The sequence below is a fragment of the Caloenas nicobarica genome, chromosome 14 (assembly GCF_036013445.1).
Source record: "Caloenas nicobarica isolate bCalNic1 chromosome 14, bCalNic1.hap1, whole genome shotgun sequence".
Lineage (NCBI taxonomy): Eukaryota > Metazoa > Chordata > Aves > Columbiformes > Columbidae > Caloenas > Caloenas nicobarica.
In genome coordinates this window covers 9,930,696-9,948,766 of record NC_088258.1, presented here as the reverse complement: position 1 = coordinate 9,948,766, position 18,071 = coordinate 9,930,696, and the positions used below count along the sequence as shown (strand labels likewise).

General features: G+C 52.0%; 1 protein-coding gene across 1 annotated transcript; it reads right to left on the bottom strand.

Annotated features, from left to right (window-relative positions):
* Nucleotides 1–602: 602 nt before the first annotated feature.
* CCDC78 (coiled-coil domain containing 78) lies at nucleotides 603–13,100 on the bottom strand. Its single transcript, XM_065645052.1, has 15 exons — nucleotides 13,014–13,100; nucleotides 12,660–12,776; nucleotides 12,362–12,448; nucleotides 11,907–12,086; nucleotides 8,533–8,706; nucleotides 8,396–8,449; nucleotides 7,632–7,720; nucleotides 6,949–7,027; nucleotides 6,384–6,509; nucleotides 5,140–5,351; nucleotides 4,363–4,534; nucleotides 3,647–3,690; nucleotides 1,923–1,989; nucleotides 1,385–1,485; nucleotides 603–729 (listed from the first exon to the last, which is right to left on the bottom strand). Exons 1-15 carry the CDS (start codon nucleotides 13,098–13,100, stop codon nucleotides 603–605), a joined length of 1,716 nt encoding a protein of 571 aa, XP_065501124.1.
* Nucleotides 13,101–18,071: the final 4,971 nt, after the last annotated feature.

Sequence of the window (18,071 nt, the reverse complement as noted above, 5' to 3'; positions counted from 1 at the left end):
AGCAGACGTGGCTCCTGGCCTCAGACTTTGCTCCACTGTCCCTTTGAAGGTGGCTCAGGAGGAATTTGTCTAGATCACCTCCTGCTGAAGGATCAGTTTGGCCCTGCTCACCTTACATAACATTTCCTTTTCCACTCAAACACGGTGCGGGGCTGCGGGGGGGAAGGTTTTCCCACCTTTAAAAAGCAGCTCATCCCCTTTGTCTACCCTCTTAGACCAAAGTCTAGCTTGAACCAGCCCTGGCCTTATCTCTTAGAAGCTGAGAAAGGAGCAAAGGCAGGAACGGGAACTTGTCCCTGCAGCCTAACAGTAAAAAGATGCCTGGGAACCTGACCCTGTGTCCCGAGGCGTGATATGCTTGGGGAACGGCAGAATTCCTACAGGCGAGGGGTCAGAGGATAGACGAGATGCAGTTGTCTCATCCCATTTTAGTACTGTTAATTTGAGACCGAGAACACCCACGTGGTTTCCCTTACTGTGCCTCCCAGCTCTCAGCCAGGGACGGATACTTGCCCTGGCCAGCCCACACAACAGAAAGCTCCTTCCTTTTGAATCCTGCTCTTTCCTCTGATCATGCTGCTTCTGAGAGCCACAGGGAAGAGCTACAGTTTGTGGCTGATGGTTCTTCTGGCTCTGGGCAGGGAGTGAGTATTGGCCACCCCAGCACTGAGCACACGTGGCACCTCGCTGCCATCAAGCTTCCTCAGCTGGAGGATCTCCTGTCTGTACCTGCAATGGGGAAGCAGCACCATTACTGCCTGCATGCTTGCAATCCCACTGATAACTCACACACACAAATGATAAATTTAAATGTACACTTTGCCTTGTGTTTGCTGCATGCTAAGGACATGCAGTGACAGTTAATTCAAACCAGCCAGACCAGTCACTGAGCCAGGCTGGGATCTGAGCCCCTGCAGTTATAAAATCACAGCCTTTTCCCGAGGAAGAGGTGTTTGTTGGCTCTGCCAGGTAACGGTACCAGCAACAAGCCCGCTAGTCTGACCCGAGTTCACAGCTGAGCTGGCCGGCAAGTTATGGCAAGCGCAGTTGGGCCATTGATCAGGGGCTGCTGGAGGCTTTGGATTTTAGGCAAGCCCTCTCTTAGCTTCCTCCAAAGGATGGGTGAGCGCACAGGGAAGGAGGTGTGTGGCTGGGCAGGCCAGACACTGTCCTTCCTGCCCTGCAGAACATGGCATGGTGACAGCTGCCCGCACGGCTGGACATGCTATGGAACATCAGCTGTGCCAGCAGCGCTAGGGGAAAGCAGCCGGGAGGTCAGGTGCTGGCAGCATGGTGGGCATGGCAACATCACTGGCAATTAGCCTGGGAGATAAACTCTGAGAGTAATGCAGAGAATACGTGAAGTGGGATGCTGCCATCTCACCTTGCAAGATGCTTATCAATGTATTCCTGCAGCTCTGACACCTGCTCCTCTGCCACCACCGCCCGAGTCAGCAGCTGGCTCCTCTCCCGCTCCAAATCCTCCTGGAGGAGCAAGGAAATGTGGAGGAAACAGGGAGCTCTGTGAGATGGGGTGAAGTTGCTCAGTCCCCCTGCCAGGCGAGACCAACCACTTAGCCATCACTCAGCTCTGACACCACTCAGTGTTTGTCTATAGACACAACCCAAAACTGAAGTGCTTGGGGAAAGGAGCCTGGTGATGACAGCAGAGTGTTCTGCAGGCACCACCACTCTGGGGCATTGGCTGGGCAGACCAAGCAGCCTTCCCTGGCCAGAGCACAGGCACAGGGCCCAGGGCCACCCCAAGACACTTGGCGGGATGAGGCCAAATCCACAGCAAGGCTCCGTAGAAAGCTTCCCCAGCTCCAGCCTGGAGCAGTGTATTTGCCCCAGGTCAGCAGAGCTTTGACGTATGGGTAAGGGTTAAGCTTTTATTCAGATGCGCTGTTCCAGAGCTCTACCTGGGTGGTGTGTGTGAACTCCCGGAGCTGCTTCCTGACCTCTGCCCAGCCCTCCTCATCCAGCTGCCTACGAGAGAAAAGCAGATTTTGATCATGCCCAGACATTCAAATCCAGCCCATCTGCAGGTCACACAGCTCTGTTCAGGGGCTGGGCATAACTTGTGTCCATCAGACCATAAACCCCAGAGCTGTGAACTCTCCCAATGCCCCAAATTTCTTTAGGGCATGCGGTGCCATCCCTGTGCCCACGCACGAGAGTCACAGCCCTTCTGCCAACCTGGGATTCCCCGCTGCACCAGCTGGGTTTGTTCCAAATTCACATCAACACCCACACATCAGAGGACTCTGTGCAGAAAGAGTCCTGAACCTGACACTGCAGGACTGAATTTGATGGAAACAGAGAGTGAGCAATGCCAAATGCTGGGGCTTTTCATGTTTCGGAGCACAAACCCACCCATTCTGGTCGCCGAGCACGATAGGTGAGCTGTCTGTGCAGCCCAGCCGTGGGAAAGTTCTTCCTATTCTGTCCCAGTCTGCATAAGCAAAATACAGGTCACATCTGATGCTCGGGGAATTTGGGTTGTATGAAGGGAGGAATGCATTGTACTCAAGAGCTGCTCGGCTGTGGCTGCCAGAGTTCCCTCTGGTGGCTGCAACCTCCCAGCCCAGGCACACGGGAAACCACGGCTGAGATTTCATGGGAGCAGAAGCGAAGAGAACAATAAACACTGAAGCCACACAGCTGATAAAGATGAGAAGCAGCAGGAGCTATAGCTGAAGTGCTGCAGTAACACCAGGCCTCCTGTCTCTAGCTAGAGGAACAGTATGGATAAACCCATCAGCACACAGAAAACAAGTATTTGAAGCGTGCAGAGTCTCTTGGCAGCTAAAAAATTAAAACCTTAACAAGATGAATCACTAAAATTCAGGTTTTGGGCTTTCTGTGCTTGCTCCTGTGGTGAGTCTGCCAAAATTAATGCATCTATGCAAGAACTACTACTACTTTTCAGTGTGGTAAACATGGCAGAGCCTGGTTAAGGCTCAAGCTTTTCTCCAAGACACTCCTCGGGAGCCCGGTGGCTCAGGCACTGACTGACTCCTCAGTCCTGGCATCCAGTTAATGAACTACCTGAGGTGTTTTCTAGGCCATCACATTTTAAAAGGATGAAAAATACCAGCTCTGATTTCTCCTACACTTTGTTCCACCTCTCCACAGCTATAGTTGATAGAGTTTCAACAGAATAATGGGACAGGGGGAAGAGACACATCAAAAATGAGCAAATAATGGGCATGTCAGGAAGCCAGAGAGGTATCGGTACAGGGTCACCTAAGGGTTCCAGCCCAGCTTCTGTGTTGGGAGAGATGAGAAACAAGATCATCCCAAACCGGTAGTGGTTCACTTGCCTTTCTCAGGTTGTGATCCACCAAAGCACTCAGGCGTATGCTGAACTTCAGCTTCTAAAGAGATCAGCGAGACTAAAAACATGATTAAATCAAACATGTGCTTAAGAGCTTTCTTGGATCAAGGCCCAAATGACCAACTCATTTCACCGCAGGAAAGGCTGCACTGAGACGACAGCTGGCTTTTCTTCTCGGATGAGTCCCTATGAGCTCACTTTCTCCCTATTTATTACTGTCTCCAAGTAAAGCAGAAAAGACCCCTCAATCCACACAGCAAGGATTATGAATAATTACAACTATCCTGAGAAACGAACAGCACTTACTGCTCAGGGGACAGTGGAAAACCAGGCGTTTCTTTCAGTCTTTTCTGAAGGCAAGAGAAGAACAGTATTTCTGTAAGCATTAAACCACTGCAATCTCACCACAGTCCCTGCCACTTTCTTCAAAAGTGGCACAAAGTATCCCAGCACTCTAACAGCCACCAGTGCCCTGGCAATGAAATTATGTGCAGGACAGTCTTAAGGTTTAGCTTTCCCATCCTCTGAATTTTTAAATAAATGTATCTTGGGCAAATCAAGAGACACGCCTCTGCCCAGGCAGAACCAGCGGGAGGATGTGGAGCTGACTGGCATGTTTCTGAGTGTGGTCTCCTGCTCCATCAGCTATTCACGCTGAGGCAGAGGCATTCAAGAACAGAAATTCCCATCCTATCCTCCCTTACTCGCTGCTTCTTTTAGCAGTGATTCTGCTGGCCTGGCAGCTCTCCCATAACATCTGCTATTCCTCATCCCTCCCAGAGCTCAGAGACCCTAATCTATGGGGCTGTCCAGCCTCTTGGATCTAACTGCAACTCATGCCTATGCAGGATGGTTGAAATGACAAGGGGACAGCCTGGACATCCCGTCTCTTCTCAAAATGAGAACAGACACAGCAAATCTCCAGGGAATGCCCGAGGAAGGGGCTCAATCTATAGTTTCTGAGACTCTCCCCACCACCCCCCAGTTTCACCCCCACAGAAAGTCAGCAGCCCAGCCACCACCTTCTGCAATTCATGCAGCTGCATCTCCAGTTTTGCTTTATCCTCCCGCAGCCGGTTTAGCTCCTGGGTTGTGTTTGTCAGCAGCTCTGGGTCTGTGATGGCAAAGTGCAGCTCGGCAGGGCCACAGTCCATAGTGCTGCTTCCCAAGGACCGGATCTGCTCTCGCTGGAGCCTGTAACATGCCAGAGAGGTTAGTCCCTGGTAGCTTTCATCAGGTAACAACACTGAATGTTGCTGCTACTGATGGAGGTACCATTCACTTGGGACCTGCTGGTTTCTGGCCACCTGCAAAGGATAAGTGGGAGAGCCCGGCCGTATGCACGATATTCCTGGGAGTGTTTCTGAGGGGAGCTTGTCCTAGAGCTATTTGTGGTTTTTATGCCACAAGAATTTCTGCAGCTTCCCACAGCCCAAGCTGCTGAGAGAGCTGTGGAGCAGAGCTGAGAGGACTGCAGAGACAGCCTGGGAGGCAGGAGTTATTTGTGGTACCTCTGCATTTCCAAATCATCCACCGTGGAATCAATCTTTCACCCTAAATTTTACACAGGAGAAATGTATGTGCAAAGCAGCTCCAGGGTGTAGAGCACCCCGATGTGTAGCTGGAAACTCCTTGCTCCTGGCTTGTCAAGAGCAGGGAGATAAACATGCACTCTAGATCCTCTGCTCTGCCTGGGACCACCTCTCGGCCAGGGGGCTGGGTGCTACAGGGCACTTCCACTTGGTCCTTTGCAAGAACGTGAAGAGGCAGAGGTAGCCCAGACCCTGGCTTTGCCCTACCTGTAAGCAATCAGCAAGTTCTCATGCTTCTTGACCAAGTTCTTCATGCGTTTCTTGTAGCCACGTGCCGCTCCAGCTAGCTGCTCTTCCCGAGACTTGTAGGAAGCCCTGATGTCCTTCAGCATGTTGTCCACAAAGCATTTCATGTGAACATGATCAGCTGGGGCTTTGCTAGGCCCTGTTACATTGCTGGATTTGCTGTCCACATAGTCCTTTAAACATACAGAGAAAGAAATTGAGGTGATCAAGTCATTCCCAAAGGCATGTGATGCATTTTCCAAAGAGAAGGTCCTGGTGTATTTGTGGTAACAGCAGAGAGAATAGGGCATATCTTCCATTTTCTAAAAGAAGGAAAGTCTAATTAACTTCCATCATGCCCCTTCCAGACAGGGATGGCATCTGTACTGTATCAGTGACCCACCCAGGGAAACATGAGTCGGCATCGGGAGTTACTATCTCTAGTCCCGTATTCTTTCCACCATGCCCTGCTCCCTCTGCTAGCTAGAAGATGCTTCAACATCGCTCTGTTAGAAAGTAAACTATTCTTGATAGTAAAAATTGCTTTGCTTAGTCTCCTGATCCATCACCACACCATGTTCTTTGGTACCAGCCTTCCACCAGCACAGAAGCTCTTGCCAAAACCTGCTTATTGCTACCCGAGGAGGCAGAAAGAGAATTCCTCCCTGTCTCACTGCTCAGTATAATCAGGTATCCATGCCTGATTATATCTGGGGGCCCTGCTTGCACCAAAGGTGCTTGTTCCCAGAGCAGGTCCCAGGCACTGGTGTTACATGGCTCTGTAGCAGACCATGGGGGCTGGCAGAGCTCCCTGCGGGGACAGCAGCAGAGTCACCATGGACGCGGTGACAAAGACAGCCAGAAGTGGCATCGCCTGGCCTGCCAAGGGAAGTTGTCAGGGCAATGGAGATTAGAAGCCAACTGGAAGGCAGCCATTGTAAATAAGAGGATCTTTCAATCCAAATAATCTGACCAAGAAAGAAAGTCTCAACGGAAACTTGCAGATCCTTTGGTGTGGCCATACAGGAAATCTGGGCAAGGAGGGGGCTGGTATCTCCTCCCCCAGAGCCCCCTTCCAGCTACAAGCATGGCTCCCCAAGCCCCACTGCCTGCTCTGCTCCACTGCCCACCAAGGTAGGGAAATAGCAGAAGCCTGCAAGCAGTAGGCAGTGAGCATGGAGAGAGCTCCCCAGGTCAGGAGAGCCCCTGGGGCTGGGGGTACCCACCACCACATCCTTGAGGTACTGCGTGAGCCGGGAGCGATATTCCTCATTCAGCTCCTTCAGCCGGAGCTGCAGCTGGGAGTTCTCTGCCTCCACCTCTTGGAGCTGGCTCTGGGAGGTGAGCAGCACCTGGGCACAGCAAACACATGCACTGGAGCTCCATAAGAGATGGGGGACTTCACTTCCCGATATTCAGCTTCACTAGAGCTGGGAAGGTCCTGGGTTTTCACAGAAGCCCACTGGAAATGTTTATAGTCCCTATTCCCCTGCTGCCTTCTGTCATTGGCAATCCCCACCCTGGTGATTTTACCAACTTTCTAAATATCAATGAACAAAATTCCTCCCACCACCTGTGGCAAGCAGCACCTTCCACCACCTGCATCGCACCGCTGGAGAAGGAAACTGCACCTTGGTGTGCCAAAGTCCCTGGAGAGGGAGACACGTCAGAGTACCTCCATACGACACATCCACCCCCTGCTAGCTCCAGGAGAAGCACATGGCACCCAGGAGGAGCGGAGGAGCAGGGGTAGCCCTGGGTCCCGGGGGCTGGAAGGCAGCCTGCCCTCACCGCTGACTGCTCCACCAGCTTCTGCTGCATGTCTCCAATTGCTCCCTTCGCCTCCTGCAGCTCCTTCCCCATCGTGGTCCTGGGCACACAGAAAAAAGGTGTATTTGTGTTAAACCCCCAAACTTCTCTGTAGCTCCAATACAGCCAGCTTGGAGAAGGAAATCACTATGGGGTGACAGAAATGTCCCAGGGGCAGCTGCCAGGCCCTAGATGTGTGCCAACCAGCAGCCCCAGAGCTCTCACAACCAAAGGTGAATGTCCTCCCCAGTAGGAGGATCTAGTTCTGCAGTATCTCTGCTGTGGCAGCCTTTGCTGGGACACCAACCCCAACCCATCCTGTTGATGGAAGAACAGCTGTGGGGGTATGGGTTGGGGCTGGATTCACCTCTGGGCCGTAACACATTTGTTGTGCGTGCCACAGAAGGTGGATTTTCGGAGGTGTGTAGGCAAGTTGGGTACCTAAACACCACTGACTTCTAAGCACACAGCTGATCCTCTTAAGAGCCTTGAAAATATCAGGTTTTTCTTCCAGGCCTCACTTGTTCCAAGGATGAACCATCTTTTCCCACCCTGTACCCCACCAAGGCAGGCTGCCTCCTCTCCTGTGCCCAAGGATCAAATTCAGCTGTAACGAGCTCCACAAATGCCCAGTCAAACAGAAGGACATGCCCTCAAACACTCACATTCTCTCTTCCAGCTTCTGCTGCTGCAAATCATAGGTTTCCTTCAGTTTCTCAAGCTCCACTTTTATGTGATCCTGGTTTCCAAGCAACTGAGGGACAAAGGAAGAGGAAGATGAGACAGAGGGCTGAGCTAAGCAGAGGGATTCGTGAGTGGGGAACAAGTGAGGAGAGCCTCCAGCTGAGCACAAGGCCAGCTGACCGGTGACATACTGGGGAAAGGACGTGTTTAACTGGAAGTGACCAGTGCCCTGTAGCACACCAGAAGCAGCGTGTGCTCTGGATACAGGGCACGTGGAGGTGCACACATGTTGTTCCCCCGAGGGAGAGCCTCACTCTGAGTGTCAGAGTCTGAGCAGGAGCTGGTGGCAGAGCCCAAGCTGGTACTGCATGGGCTGCAGATGAGAAGGAGGCAGGGAGCACCTCAGCACTCTCAGTTTTGGGTGCTGTCTTTCTCAAGTATCAGCAAGAAGAAAATAAGCATGTGTCCTTGTGTCCTCTGTACTTCTTGGCTTTTAAACTCCTGCCTCTGTTCACCCAGGGGCACGGACTGAGGAAACCACAGCTGCCCTCTGTCAGGTTTTGTCTGCACAAGAGCTGGAGTTATTCTAGTCTCATTTTTCAACTGCAAAGATCAAAGAAAATTTAAAATAAATCAAGGCACCAGCTCATCCACAGAATTCAAGTCAGCACCAGGAGGTGTCAGCCACACTTGGAAAAAATTTCCCGCTCTGCTTCCTCAAGGATCCAGGAGCAGACCACCCCACCATGTTTCTCTCCAGCTTTTGTTGCTTGTGTTTGGAGGTAACTACATCTTCTGGCTGTTTTTAGTAAGAGACAGAAGAAGGTGCCTGTTAGATCCTTGTTCTCCAAGGAGCCAGCAACAAAGCAGAGAGGTTCTTACCTTCACCTTCCGAGCCGAGAGACGACGCACCATTCCTTGCACTCTTTCCAGTTCGGCGGAGGATTCATCGGCCACGGCAGGGGAGTGGTGGTGGTTGCTCTCTGTGCAGGGAAGGGTGCTCCTGGCATTGGCCAGTTTGAGCAGCTCTAGGCTGAGCTCTTCATTCTTCATGACCTGCCGGGTCAAACAAGAAGGAAAGAGTTTCTGAAATCCTACCTCTCCAGCTCCACATGCTGTCTGTTCAGCACATACCCACTGCTCTTGCTGTGTACACAAGGCAGGCACTCACATCCCCTCCTAAAAGCAAGTTTTATTTTTAGTTCTCTCTCATATGTCCAAAGATATCAGTGATTTTCTAATTCTGATGGAAATCATAGAATCATTTTGATTGGAAAAGACCTTTAAGATCAAGTCCACCTGTTATAAATGTGAGCTGAGTATCATCGCCACGCATCATCATTCACGTGTAATCTTACTCCCCCTGCCCATCTCACTCTCGCATTCAGACACAGATCCCGGTGCCAGTCCAGCCCTGGGCACAGCTCTGTCACCACCTCTGCATCCTGACCTCCAGCCTCCCTCCTCACTCCAACCCTGTACCCTCCACACGGCTCCCCAACACTTCAGGCATGTCTTTCCCCATACAATGGCTTTGAATAGTGCTGGACTCTGTAATGTAAGAGAAGGGCCAGATCTCCATCCATTTAGGCTGATGCCACCCAGATAATTCCAGTTTTGTTTGAACGCATCCCTCCAGCAGCAGCCAGCCCACAGCATGGTGTAGGCAGCAAGATTCAAAGCGGTGCTGGTGTGAATGTGACACATTTCCAAAAGATAAAGAGGATCTGAATGAGAAAGACTGTTACAGGTGATCTGGAAGGAACACTGGGGGAATTCATGTCTCAAGGGAGGGTTTCTATGTAGATAACAAAGCTTTGATGGAGTTTATGACTGGGGACAAGCTTGAGTAATTGTTACCATGGCAGTGAATCAGGAGGATGGGAGGCAGAGGTCATCTGAGTCATCTGTGGAGAGAATAGCTTATCAAAAGATAGCACAGGGTGGGCTGAGAGAGAGAGGAGAGGAGAAAAGAGGCTGACAAAGAGGTGAGATATACAGCTGTGAAAACTGACAGCTACGCAGAGACAGGCTGCTTGTTCTCCAACCAAAAACGATCCATCTGCAGCTGTCAGCCCTGACAATTTGATCAGAGGGGGTCACACAAGCACAGAAGTACCAGCTTAACGAAAGAAAGAGGCAGTCCCAGGTTTGCGATGGGTTTCACTGCCTCCCCTGTGCTCCCAAGACTGGCCTGGCTCCAGGGAAAACCCCGGCATGGAACTGGTTCGCAGGCACTTGGGTTTCCTCCGACGGCCTCACTTTGTACCACTGATGCAGACAACGTAAACCCGCTGAACAAAAGAGGAGGAGGAAACAGAGAGTCGAGGAAAGGTCAGAGTCTCGCAAAGGAAGAATTTACAGCAAGTTAGAAAACAGGCACAAAGTGCCTGACTGGCATCTTCTGGAAGGCACTTCCCCAGGGACGTGCAAGGCCAGCTCTGCCGCGCTCCTTCGCTGGGGACAGACACAGGGCGATGTGTGAATTGAGCCGGACAATGCGGGCCACGACAATTCAGCAGCTCTAACTGTTCCTGGACAAGGGACCGTGAATGAGCTCGCCGAGCTGCTTCTGCGCCAAGCAGCCATGACAACATATTGGCAAGGTCACAAGTAGCACTTGTAATTGGGAATGTGTAAAAGGTTCATTGTCTCCCCCGAGGAGCGCCGGGGAAGGGGAGGGGGTAGAACTGCAGGCTGCTTTTCCCATTTCCTTTGGGAAAGTCCACAGTGGGAAAATAATGAGCAAGGGGCCCATGCCGTGACAAGTCCCAGTCTGCCAAGTTGGAGCCTCTTTTTCTTCAGGCAAGGATACTCGGTAGTGGGAGCCAAGAAACTGGGGTAAAATCCTCAGCCTATGAACTACAACCAAGCAGTTCACCTTTGGCTTCTGGACCCTGCTCCACCACTTCTTCAGGATTCTATCCGGGCACATAAATGAATCCATGTGCTTTCACTCTCTGAGACACCCATGTAGAAACAGGGTGTTATTACCACCAACCTGTTAAACCCATCATTTACAGATGTCAGCTATGTGAAAATCCCATTTTTTTACTAACACACTGCACCCTCTTGGGGACAAGAAGCAAGGAAAATTGCTGAATGCCAAGCTGTTCCTCCGCAGCCGGGCAGTGCTGTGTCTCAGCAGCATGCTGCCTTGCCGACAGTCGGCTGCACGAGCTCTGCCTCGTGCTCCGGCAGGACGACGGGGGGGTTCACACCCCTGCAAGCAGCTGAGTTTTCCTCCTCCTAAGAAATTTCCATTTTTCAGCTTACAAGAGACACATGATAGCTTCACAAGAGTCACTAACTCGCATATTTGCCACAGGATGATCACAGCCTCCTATCCTCCTCTACTAGAGCTCTACAGACAGATGCTTACCAGAAAGTCAGACTGGACACTGCCTAAACCAACATGCCTGGTCCCAGTCCCACATTTTCCCCTCACAGCTCTGCACAGGGCTGGCATGGTAAAACAGGTCATTTGGCTGAACCAGTGAAACTATCTGCCAGGGGAGGGAGGCTGGAGAGTGTCAGTCATCTGATCCAATTCAAAAAGAAGGAGAAATGGGAGGGGGGAGAAGGAGGGAAGAGAGGAAGGTCTATTGAAGTAGCTGTTCTTGCCAAAGAAATACACAAATCTGGGTCCAAAAGACTTTAGTTAATCATCACTAAGCTAAGAGTCACCAGGTAATTAGCTGTATTTTAAGGCACAATCAGCAGCTTGCTTACATTTAGTGTTTTTATAAACTTGCTGACCTGAAAAGCTTCCAGGCCTCTTCCTACCACCATAAGAAACGAGAAAAACTACAATCAGTTCACGTGCAGCCTGCACAAGCCATGCAGAAAAAAGGGAAACAAAGAGTGCTGGCAGTAAAGAGGGGCCTGTAGCATGCACTCAGACCAGCCCCACAGTGACCTCTTCATTACTGGTGGTGATGGGGATCTGGGAAGGCATGAAAAGAGAAAGACTCTGACAGTGGGGTGCCCAGAAGAGCATGGCACACGGGTCAGCACTGTCCCTGCTGAACAGAGCAGGTTCTGCAAGCTCTGCTAGAAGGTGACCATGTTGCATGAAATCCCTGGGCCCTGAAAACAAAACTGTGCCCAAGCAATGCCATCTCACAGCTGACAAACCTTACTGGACCTGAGCTGTGACATGGATATGCAACCCCAAGCCAGCCAAGCTGGCTGTAGATCAGGTCACGGTGAGATGAAGTCGAGAACACCAAAGCAAACACTACAATCTGTCTTACCTCCTGCTCCAGTTCCTTGCCTAGGGCCAGGTAATTGCTTTTCAAAATGATGTACTCATCTGCCAGCTCCTTCCGACTGCTCTCCAGAGTGTGCAGGCGCTCCTGTAAGGCATCCCGCTCCCCAGTGACTTTCTCGCTGCAGAGCTCCAGCTCCAGCACACGGTTCTCCAGGGCCAGGATCTGCAGAGGGGAGGCAGCAGAATTAGACTGTAGCAGAGACCAGCAGCATTCACAGGGCATTTATTTGACCAAACAGGTTCTGATATGCTATGACTTAGAGAGAGATGAGTTTCACATGACTTTCATGGTATTTGGAGTGTCGGAGGGGAATTCTTTGCTCTGGCTAAAGCCAAGAGCATGCACCAAGCAAAGCAAAGACTGATGAGCAATGAACTGTGGTTCTGGATAAGGGCACTGGCAGAGAAGCAGCAACTCTACTTCAAACTTTTGGATACCATATTTTTCAGTTTGAAGTTCTCCGTCTGATATTGCTCCTTCATTTTGTTTGTCTCGATCTGGAGATCAACAAGGTCTTTGGAAATCTAGGAGAGAGAAAAGACATTTTAAAGGCCATGGACCAATTCTGAGACCAACATACTGTTTCAACAGGTCACACTAGAGAATGCGACCCCAGAACATACACTCCTTAGAAAGAGACCACAACATTTCCCACCAGATTTTCCACTGCAGACCTACTGGCCTCACATAGCTTCACAGCTCAGTTATCTCCAACTCTTCAAGTATTTGTTTTACCTTCAATTTTTCCTTTTCAGTGAAGACCATTCCGGCTGACAAATCTGTTTTGGAGCCAGCCAGTTTCCCCATCCTCTCCTCCAGGTCTCCAAGCCCATACAGCCTCTCATTCCCATCCTGCAGCTGCACCTAGAGACACACGACAGCTCCAGCAGCTGGTACCAGCCAGCAGAGCCCTCCTCTCACCCATGCTATTATCCCACTGCAGTGCTGGCGGAAGGGAAGAACATAGCATAACCAGCTTTTCAGAGCCCGAACAGATTGTACATGGGATTTTCAGCTGCCATTTTCCTCCTGCAATTAGGATTTGGTTTGCAGAGTGCTGGTTCCGTGACCCAGGAAGGAGTTGCAGACCTTCATACTTATATTTTCGTGAGCAAGGTGCTGCACGTGCTCTGTCAGAGTACTTACGTTCTTCTCTGCAACACTTGCAAAATCCATGTGCTCGAAGGTCAGAATCTTTGCACGGTATCAGGCAGGCAGCAACTGAAGAGCAAAGGAAGGATCTCTACGGCAGCAACATTTCCCTTGAGGTAGGGCACAAGCAATGTTGCTAACAACTTTGGTTACTAGCGGGTGCAGCATCCACCTTAAGGTGGAGCCAATTATTACAGCCACCCCAGGAAAAAAAATGATGCTTGTCAGGAGGTTTCCATATTTCTAAGACAGCACACAGCAGATACTGAAACAAGCAGCTTCGCAGACATCCCCAGTGAAGAAATATTTCCAGCTAGGAGGAACCACTCTGTTTATATTACAGGCCATTCCTCAAACCCTGCTGTAGGGATGGCCTCCATCTCTATTGCAGGGATCTTTAGAGAATTTCAGATCAGATTAATCAATTAATCAGTCCATTAACCCAAACATCTGCTGCAAGACCCTCCAGTAACATCTAACATCGACTTGCCTCTGGGCAATTTTCTCTTGACATCTACAGTCCCTGTGTCTCCTGTGTCCAAAGGATAAGAGGATGTTTGAGCTCTGACCAAGCTGCAGCTGGTGACAGGAAAGACTTTTGCCAATATATCACTTTGCATCAGAGATGCTACGTGGAAAACTATAACTTACAAAGCAAAGCATGACTGAAACAAACTGATTAGCCCAGACAGTGGTACAGCTGGATTGTGCTGGTCTACACACTGCTGCTGACTCCAAACAGCAGCCATCCAGGCCTGGACAGGACAACTCCCAAGTGTGTGCAAAGCTACGAGAACAGAATCTCTGATGTAAGAGCGAGGGTAACGGAGAGTGCGAGGCATGGTGGATAACGCTGGAAGACCTTGGTGAGCAGCAGCCATGGGGTAAAATGAATGCCAGTTCTTAATCTCATCACTTTGGTCTTATTATTTCTGCTATTTTTATAGAGCGGGTGAGTTTAGGTAGAACTTGTCTCTTACAAAAGAAAAGCTTTGACAATATAATGTTCAAAAAGACCAGAGCTCTGAATAACTTCTTAATAACTGTCAAAGCTAAGAGGGTGAAATATGGAGAGGGGCAATCCTGAGAGCAGTTCTGTGCTGAGCAGAGTTTACCAACTCCTCACCTAGTCCAGGTTCTTGGAGAAGATCCTGTAGCTTCTCCACACGGATTTTACGAGCAGCCATGGAAGTGAGACCCAGAGGATGAGCTCTTTTGGGACTCAGGGCAAGGAAAAACTAATGAAACATGCAATTAAGTTTTATCTTTCTGCAAAAGAACTTAACAGACTTGAAGTAATTCTATTAAGGTAATGAAAGTGCTGATAAGAATTCACAGTCTCTGCACACCCACTGCCAAGCAGAAGCCAAATTCCCACACCGCCTACAGCGCTGGGGGGCTTGGAAGTCTTCAGCAGGTGCTCTGGCACATGAAGGAGCTGAGGTGCAGCTCTGCTCTGCAGGCACACACCATCTCCCACTGGCTTTCAGCACCACACAGGGTCCCAGGATGGGCATTTGCAGGACATGCACAGGCTGGCTCATGCTGCTACCCAAGACAGCCCCAGCCCCAGCAGTGGTGTGCCCAGGCCCCGAGACTCCTAATTCACAGGGGCAAACAGCCCACCCCAGCTTGTCAGCAAAGCCGGGAGCTCCCTGAGCTGCAGGGGTGCCCGTTTCACCTGGCAGATAGCAATACTGGACTAATTAACATACAGAGTATTACTTTATGCTCCTGCAGTACCTGGGAGACCCAGGCAAAACCACTTTTGTGCCAGGTGCTGTACTGGCACCAGAAACAATGACAACTTTTCCCATGGTTTGGAAATATGAAGCAAATTTTAGCCTGGCCAACACCACAAATAGCAAAATTGGGCAGAGAGGAATGAGGTTTTTAGGGTGTTATTGCAGCCCCAAATTTCTATCACTGCTCCAGAGCAAAAGCAAAGAAGAGTGTATATTTCATTCACCCCAGTAAGAGCTGAAATGCCAACTCTGTACATAGTTTTTCTTTCCCTCTTCCTGTAAAAGCCACTTTAAACACAGCTGACGTGGCGGCTGGATCACCAGCCAGCTCCGAGGTACAAAACCTTCACTCTGGATGCAGGTCTAAGACGTGAAAATGCTCCCCAGATCCACAGCAGCTCAAGAGGAAACTGGCTGAAGATTTCAAGCACACACCCACCAGACTGATGCCCACTGTTTATTTTCACCTCTCCCCCAGCACCAGCCAGACCTGCCAGCCCCTGGCAGGGACAACCGCCCAGCTCTGCCCGTGCCCGGGCCCCCGTGGTGGGCCGGGAGGGGAGCGCAGGCCACGGCCACCGCTGCTACGGCTCCTGGGGCTTCGGCAGGGCCCCGCGGTGACACAGCCGCTGGCTCCACCTGGCTTCCAGCACCAGCAAAGCAAATTTGTATCCGTTCCCGGATCTAGCGGACACCCCCTGGGCGGCCAAAGGAGCGCCCCGGCGCCGCGGGAGCGTCCCCCGCTGGACCCACACGGCCGGGGAGCCCAGAGGCCGCAGCCGGTGCGGGGAGCTGCCGAGGGCCGAGCCCTGCGCGGCCCATCCCGGGGCAGCACCGGCCGTCGGGGTGATGACCCTGGGGTGACGCCCTGTCGCTGGGGGAGAAGGCCGGGCAGAGCGGAGGGCAGCGAGACCGCCTCCGCGGCTGCGGCGTTGGCGGCCGGTGCCCCGGGCCGGGCCCAGTCCAGTACCGCCGCGTTCCGTTTCCAGGGCAACGGGCGCGGCCGCTTCCGGAGGAGGGCGGCGAGGCGGGCGCGCCCTCTGGCGGCGGGAGGCCGCGTTATCCCCGGTCCAGCCCTGTCCTGCCGGGCCTGGGGCACCCGGGATGGGGCATCCAGGGCTCCTCCGGGCACCCCACCCTCCCTGCAACACGGTTCTTCCTCACATCCAGCCTAAATCCACCCTCTTCCAGTTTAAAACCGTCACCCCTTCTCTTGTCGCTACAGGTCCCAGTGAAAAGCCTCTCTCCATCGTTCTTATAAACCCATTTATATATTGAAAGGCTTCAAGAAGGTCATCTCCGGGCTGAACAACCCAGACTGTCCCATCCTTTCTCCACAGGAGAGGCTCTTCCAGCCATTTCTGTGGTCCCCTCTGGACCCGCTGTGACAGGTTCAGGTCTGCCTTGTGCTGTGTCCCCAGAGCTGGCCGTGTGCTCCAGGGGAGCTCATGAGAAGGAGGACAATCATCCCCCCACCTGCTGAACATGCTACTTGTGATGCAGCACAGGAGATGACGGGTTTGCTGGGCTGCAATTGCCCAGTGACAACTCATGTTCCATTTATCACCCCCCAGCATCTCCAGGTGCTTCCTTGCAGGAGAGGCTGGAACTGGGCAGGCAGGAGAGTCAGGCAGCACAAGGGGTCATGGCCATGCCACCTCAGGCAGGAGGAAGGGGTGCAGCTGCTCTGCCACACTCCCACCTCATCCCACCAGCCAGATGCCTCAAGGACCAGGCTGCTCCTCCATTGCCCACTGCTGGGACGGGCTCTCCTGTCCTTCCCTGTCCCCATGTGTCTCCAGTCCCCTGTTCCCAGGGATTCTCTTTTTACTCCAAAACTCACGGTTTGGGAAATTTCCCATCTCTGCCTCCGATGATGACATCCCTGAGTCACAGCTTGGGGATGTCCTCACCTCCCCCAGTCCAACCAGCCTGGCCAGGCTGGTGGAGGTGACATGGTTTCACGTGGCCACATGGAACACCCGCATGGTAATTAGCATTCCCAGGAGCCGCTGGCACATCAGCCACCTTTCCCAGCTCCCGCGTGAACCTGCTGCAGCCGTGGCAGGGCATGAGCCAATGCTTGGAAATGCTGATGGGGACCTTTGCCAGCAGCTGCCAAAACCTCTCGCCAGCACTGCCAGGTCCCCATCTTGAACAAAACAGAATGCTTTGTGTGAAAAATGATGTAACACAATGGATGGGGACCAGGATGACCAGAAATGCAGTCAGCCGGTGAGCACCGGGCAAAGCCCATCTCTGCCAGGACGATTTCTCTGGGAGGGAGCTTGGTCCCTGCAGGTGTCCCCAAGAGAGTGGCACAAGCTCTGGGGTACCAGTGTCACCGGTCCTGGCTCCCTCCGGTGGCAGCGTCGGGGCTTGCACATTTTTGGTTTGGGATGAGGAGCAGCAGCACTGGTTGCCCTGCCAACACAAGATGCTCTCTACCAGGCAGGGACAATATTTGGCAGCATTTTCTAAAAATACTTCCTAACTCAGCTGTGAAAACACCACCCGTGTCGCATCCCTGCTCCCCCTCAGGGCTCAAGCTGGGTCAGGGCTGTCCCTGCTGGTACCCAGAGCTGGCCCTGGGCTGCTTGCCATGGGTGGGGGGGATGGACCAGGGAGCTGCTGGGGTGCCACCAGCCTCCCCAGCTCCGACAGACCTGGCAGGCCCACTAGCACCAGTCCCTCCCCAGCTCAGCCAGCTGGAGTGTCTGGGAACAGAACATGGAGCCAGGGACAGCTGCTGGCATTTATCCACAAGAATGGATGCGGGGGGGAGCCCTGGGGAGGGACCTGTGGGCATGGGAAGGGTTCTGGGGAAGGTAATGATTCCTTAGAGTTTAAACAGGTTTAAAAGCTTTTTTAAAAATTATTTTACTGCTTTTCCTCTAATACCATTACAACCTTCTCCATGGTAACCAGGTGGGGTGGCTCAGACTTTGGTCCCAGCTGGGAAGATTAACTGCTGAAGCTGAAACGATGGGGGGATCAGTTGGGGAGGTTAGTGCTGGCCAAGGCCATGGTGGGAGGAAGACACGCATGGTGAGGACCCTATGAGGGTTGCCATTCCACAGCACCCTGCCGTGGGTGGTGGTGGGACATGTCTGGAGGAGATGCCCTCACGGAGGTTTAAAGGTGAAGATGGCTCAGACTCTTCCCTGCACCGCAGCCATATTGGGAAAGGAATTTGCTTATTTACCCTCTTTATTTTCCCTTTGCAGCTCTGACATTTTCCCAGAAAAAG

Bases quoted from the DNA above. Each gene is read 5' to 3' on its own strand.
- CCDC78 (XM_065645052.1), bottom strand. From the start codon at position 13,100: ATGGATTTTGCAAGTGTTGCAGAGAAGAACGTAAGTACTCTGACAGAG. The intron at 6,510-6,948 runs GTGAGGGCAGGC...TGCTGTGCCCAG, and splicing joins AGCTGGTGGAGCAGTCAGCG to GTGCTGCTCACCTCCCAGAG. The intron at 5,352-6,383 runs GTGGGTACCCCC...GTATGTTTAAAG, and splicing joins AGTACCTCAAGGATGTGGTG to GACTATGTGGACAGCAAATC.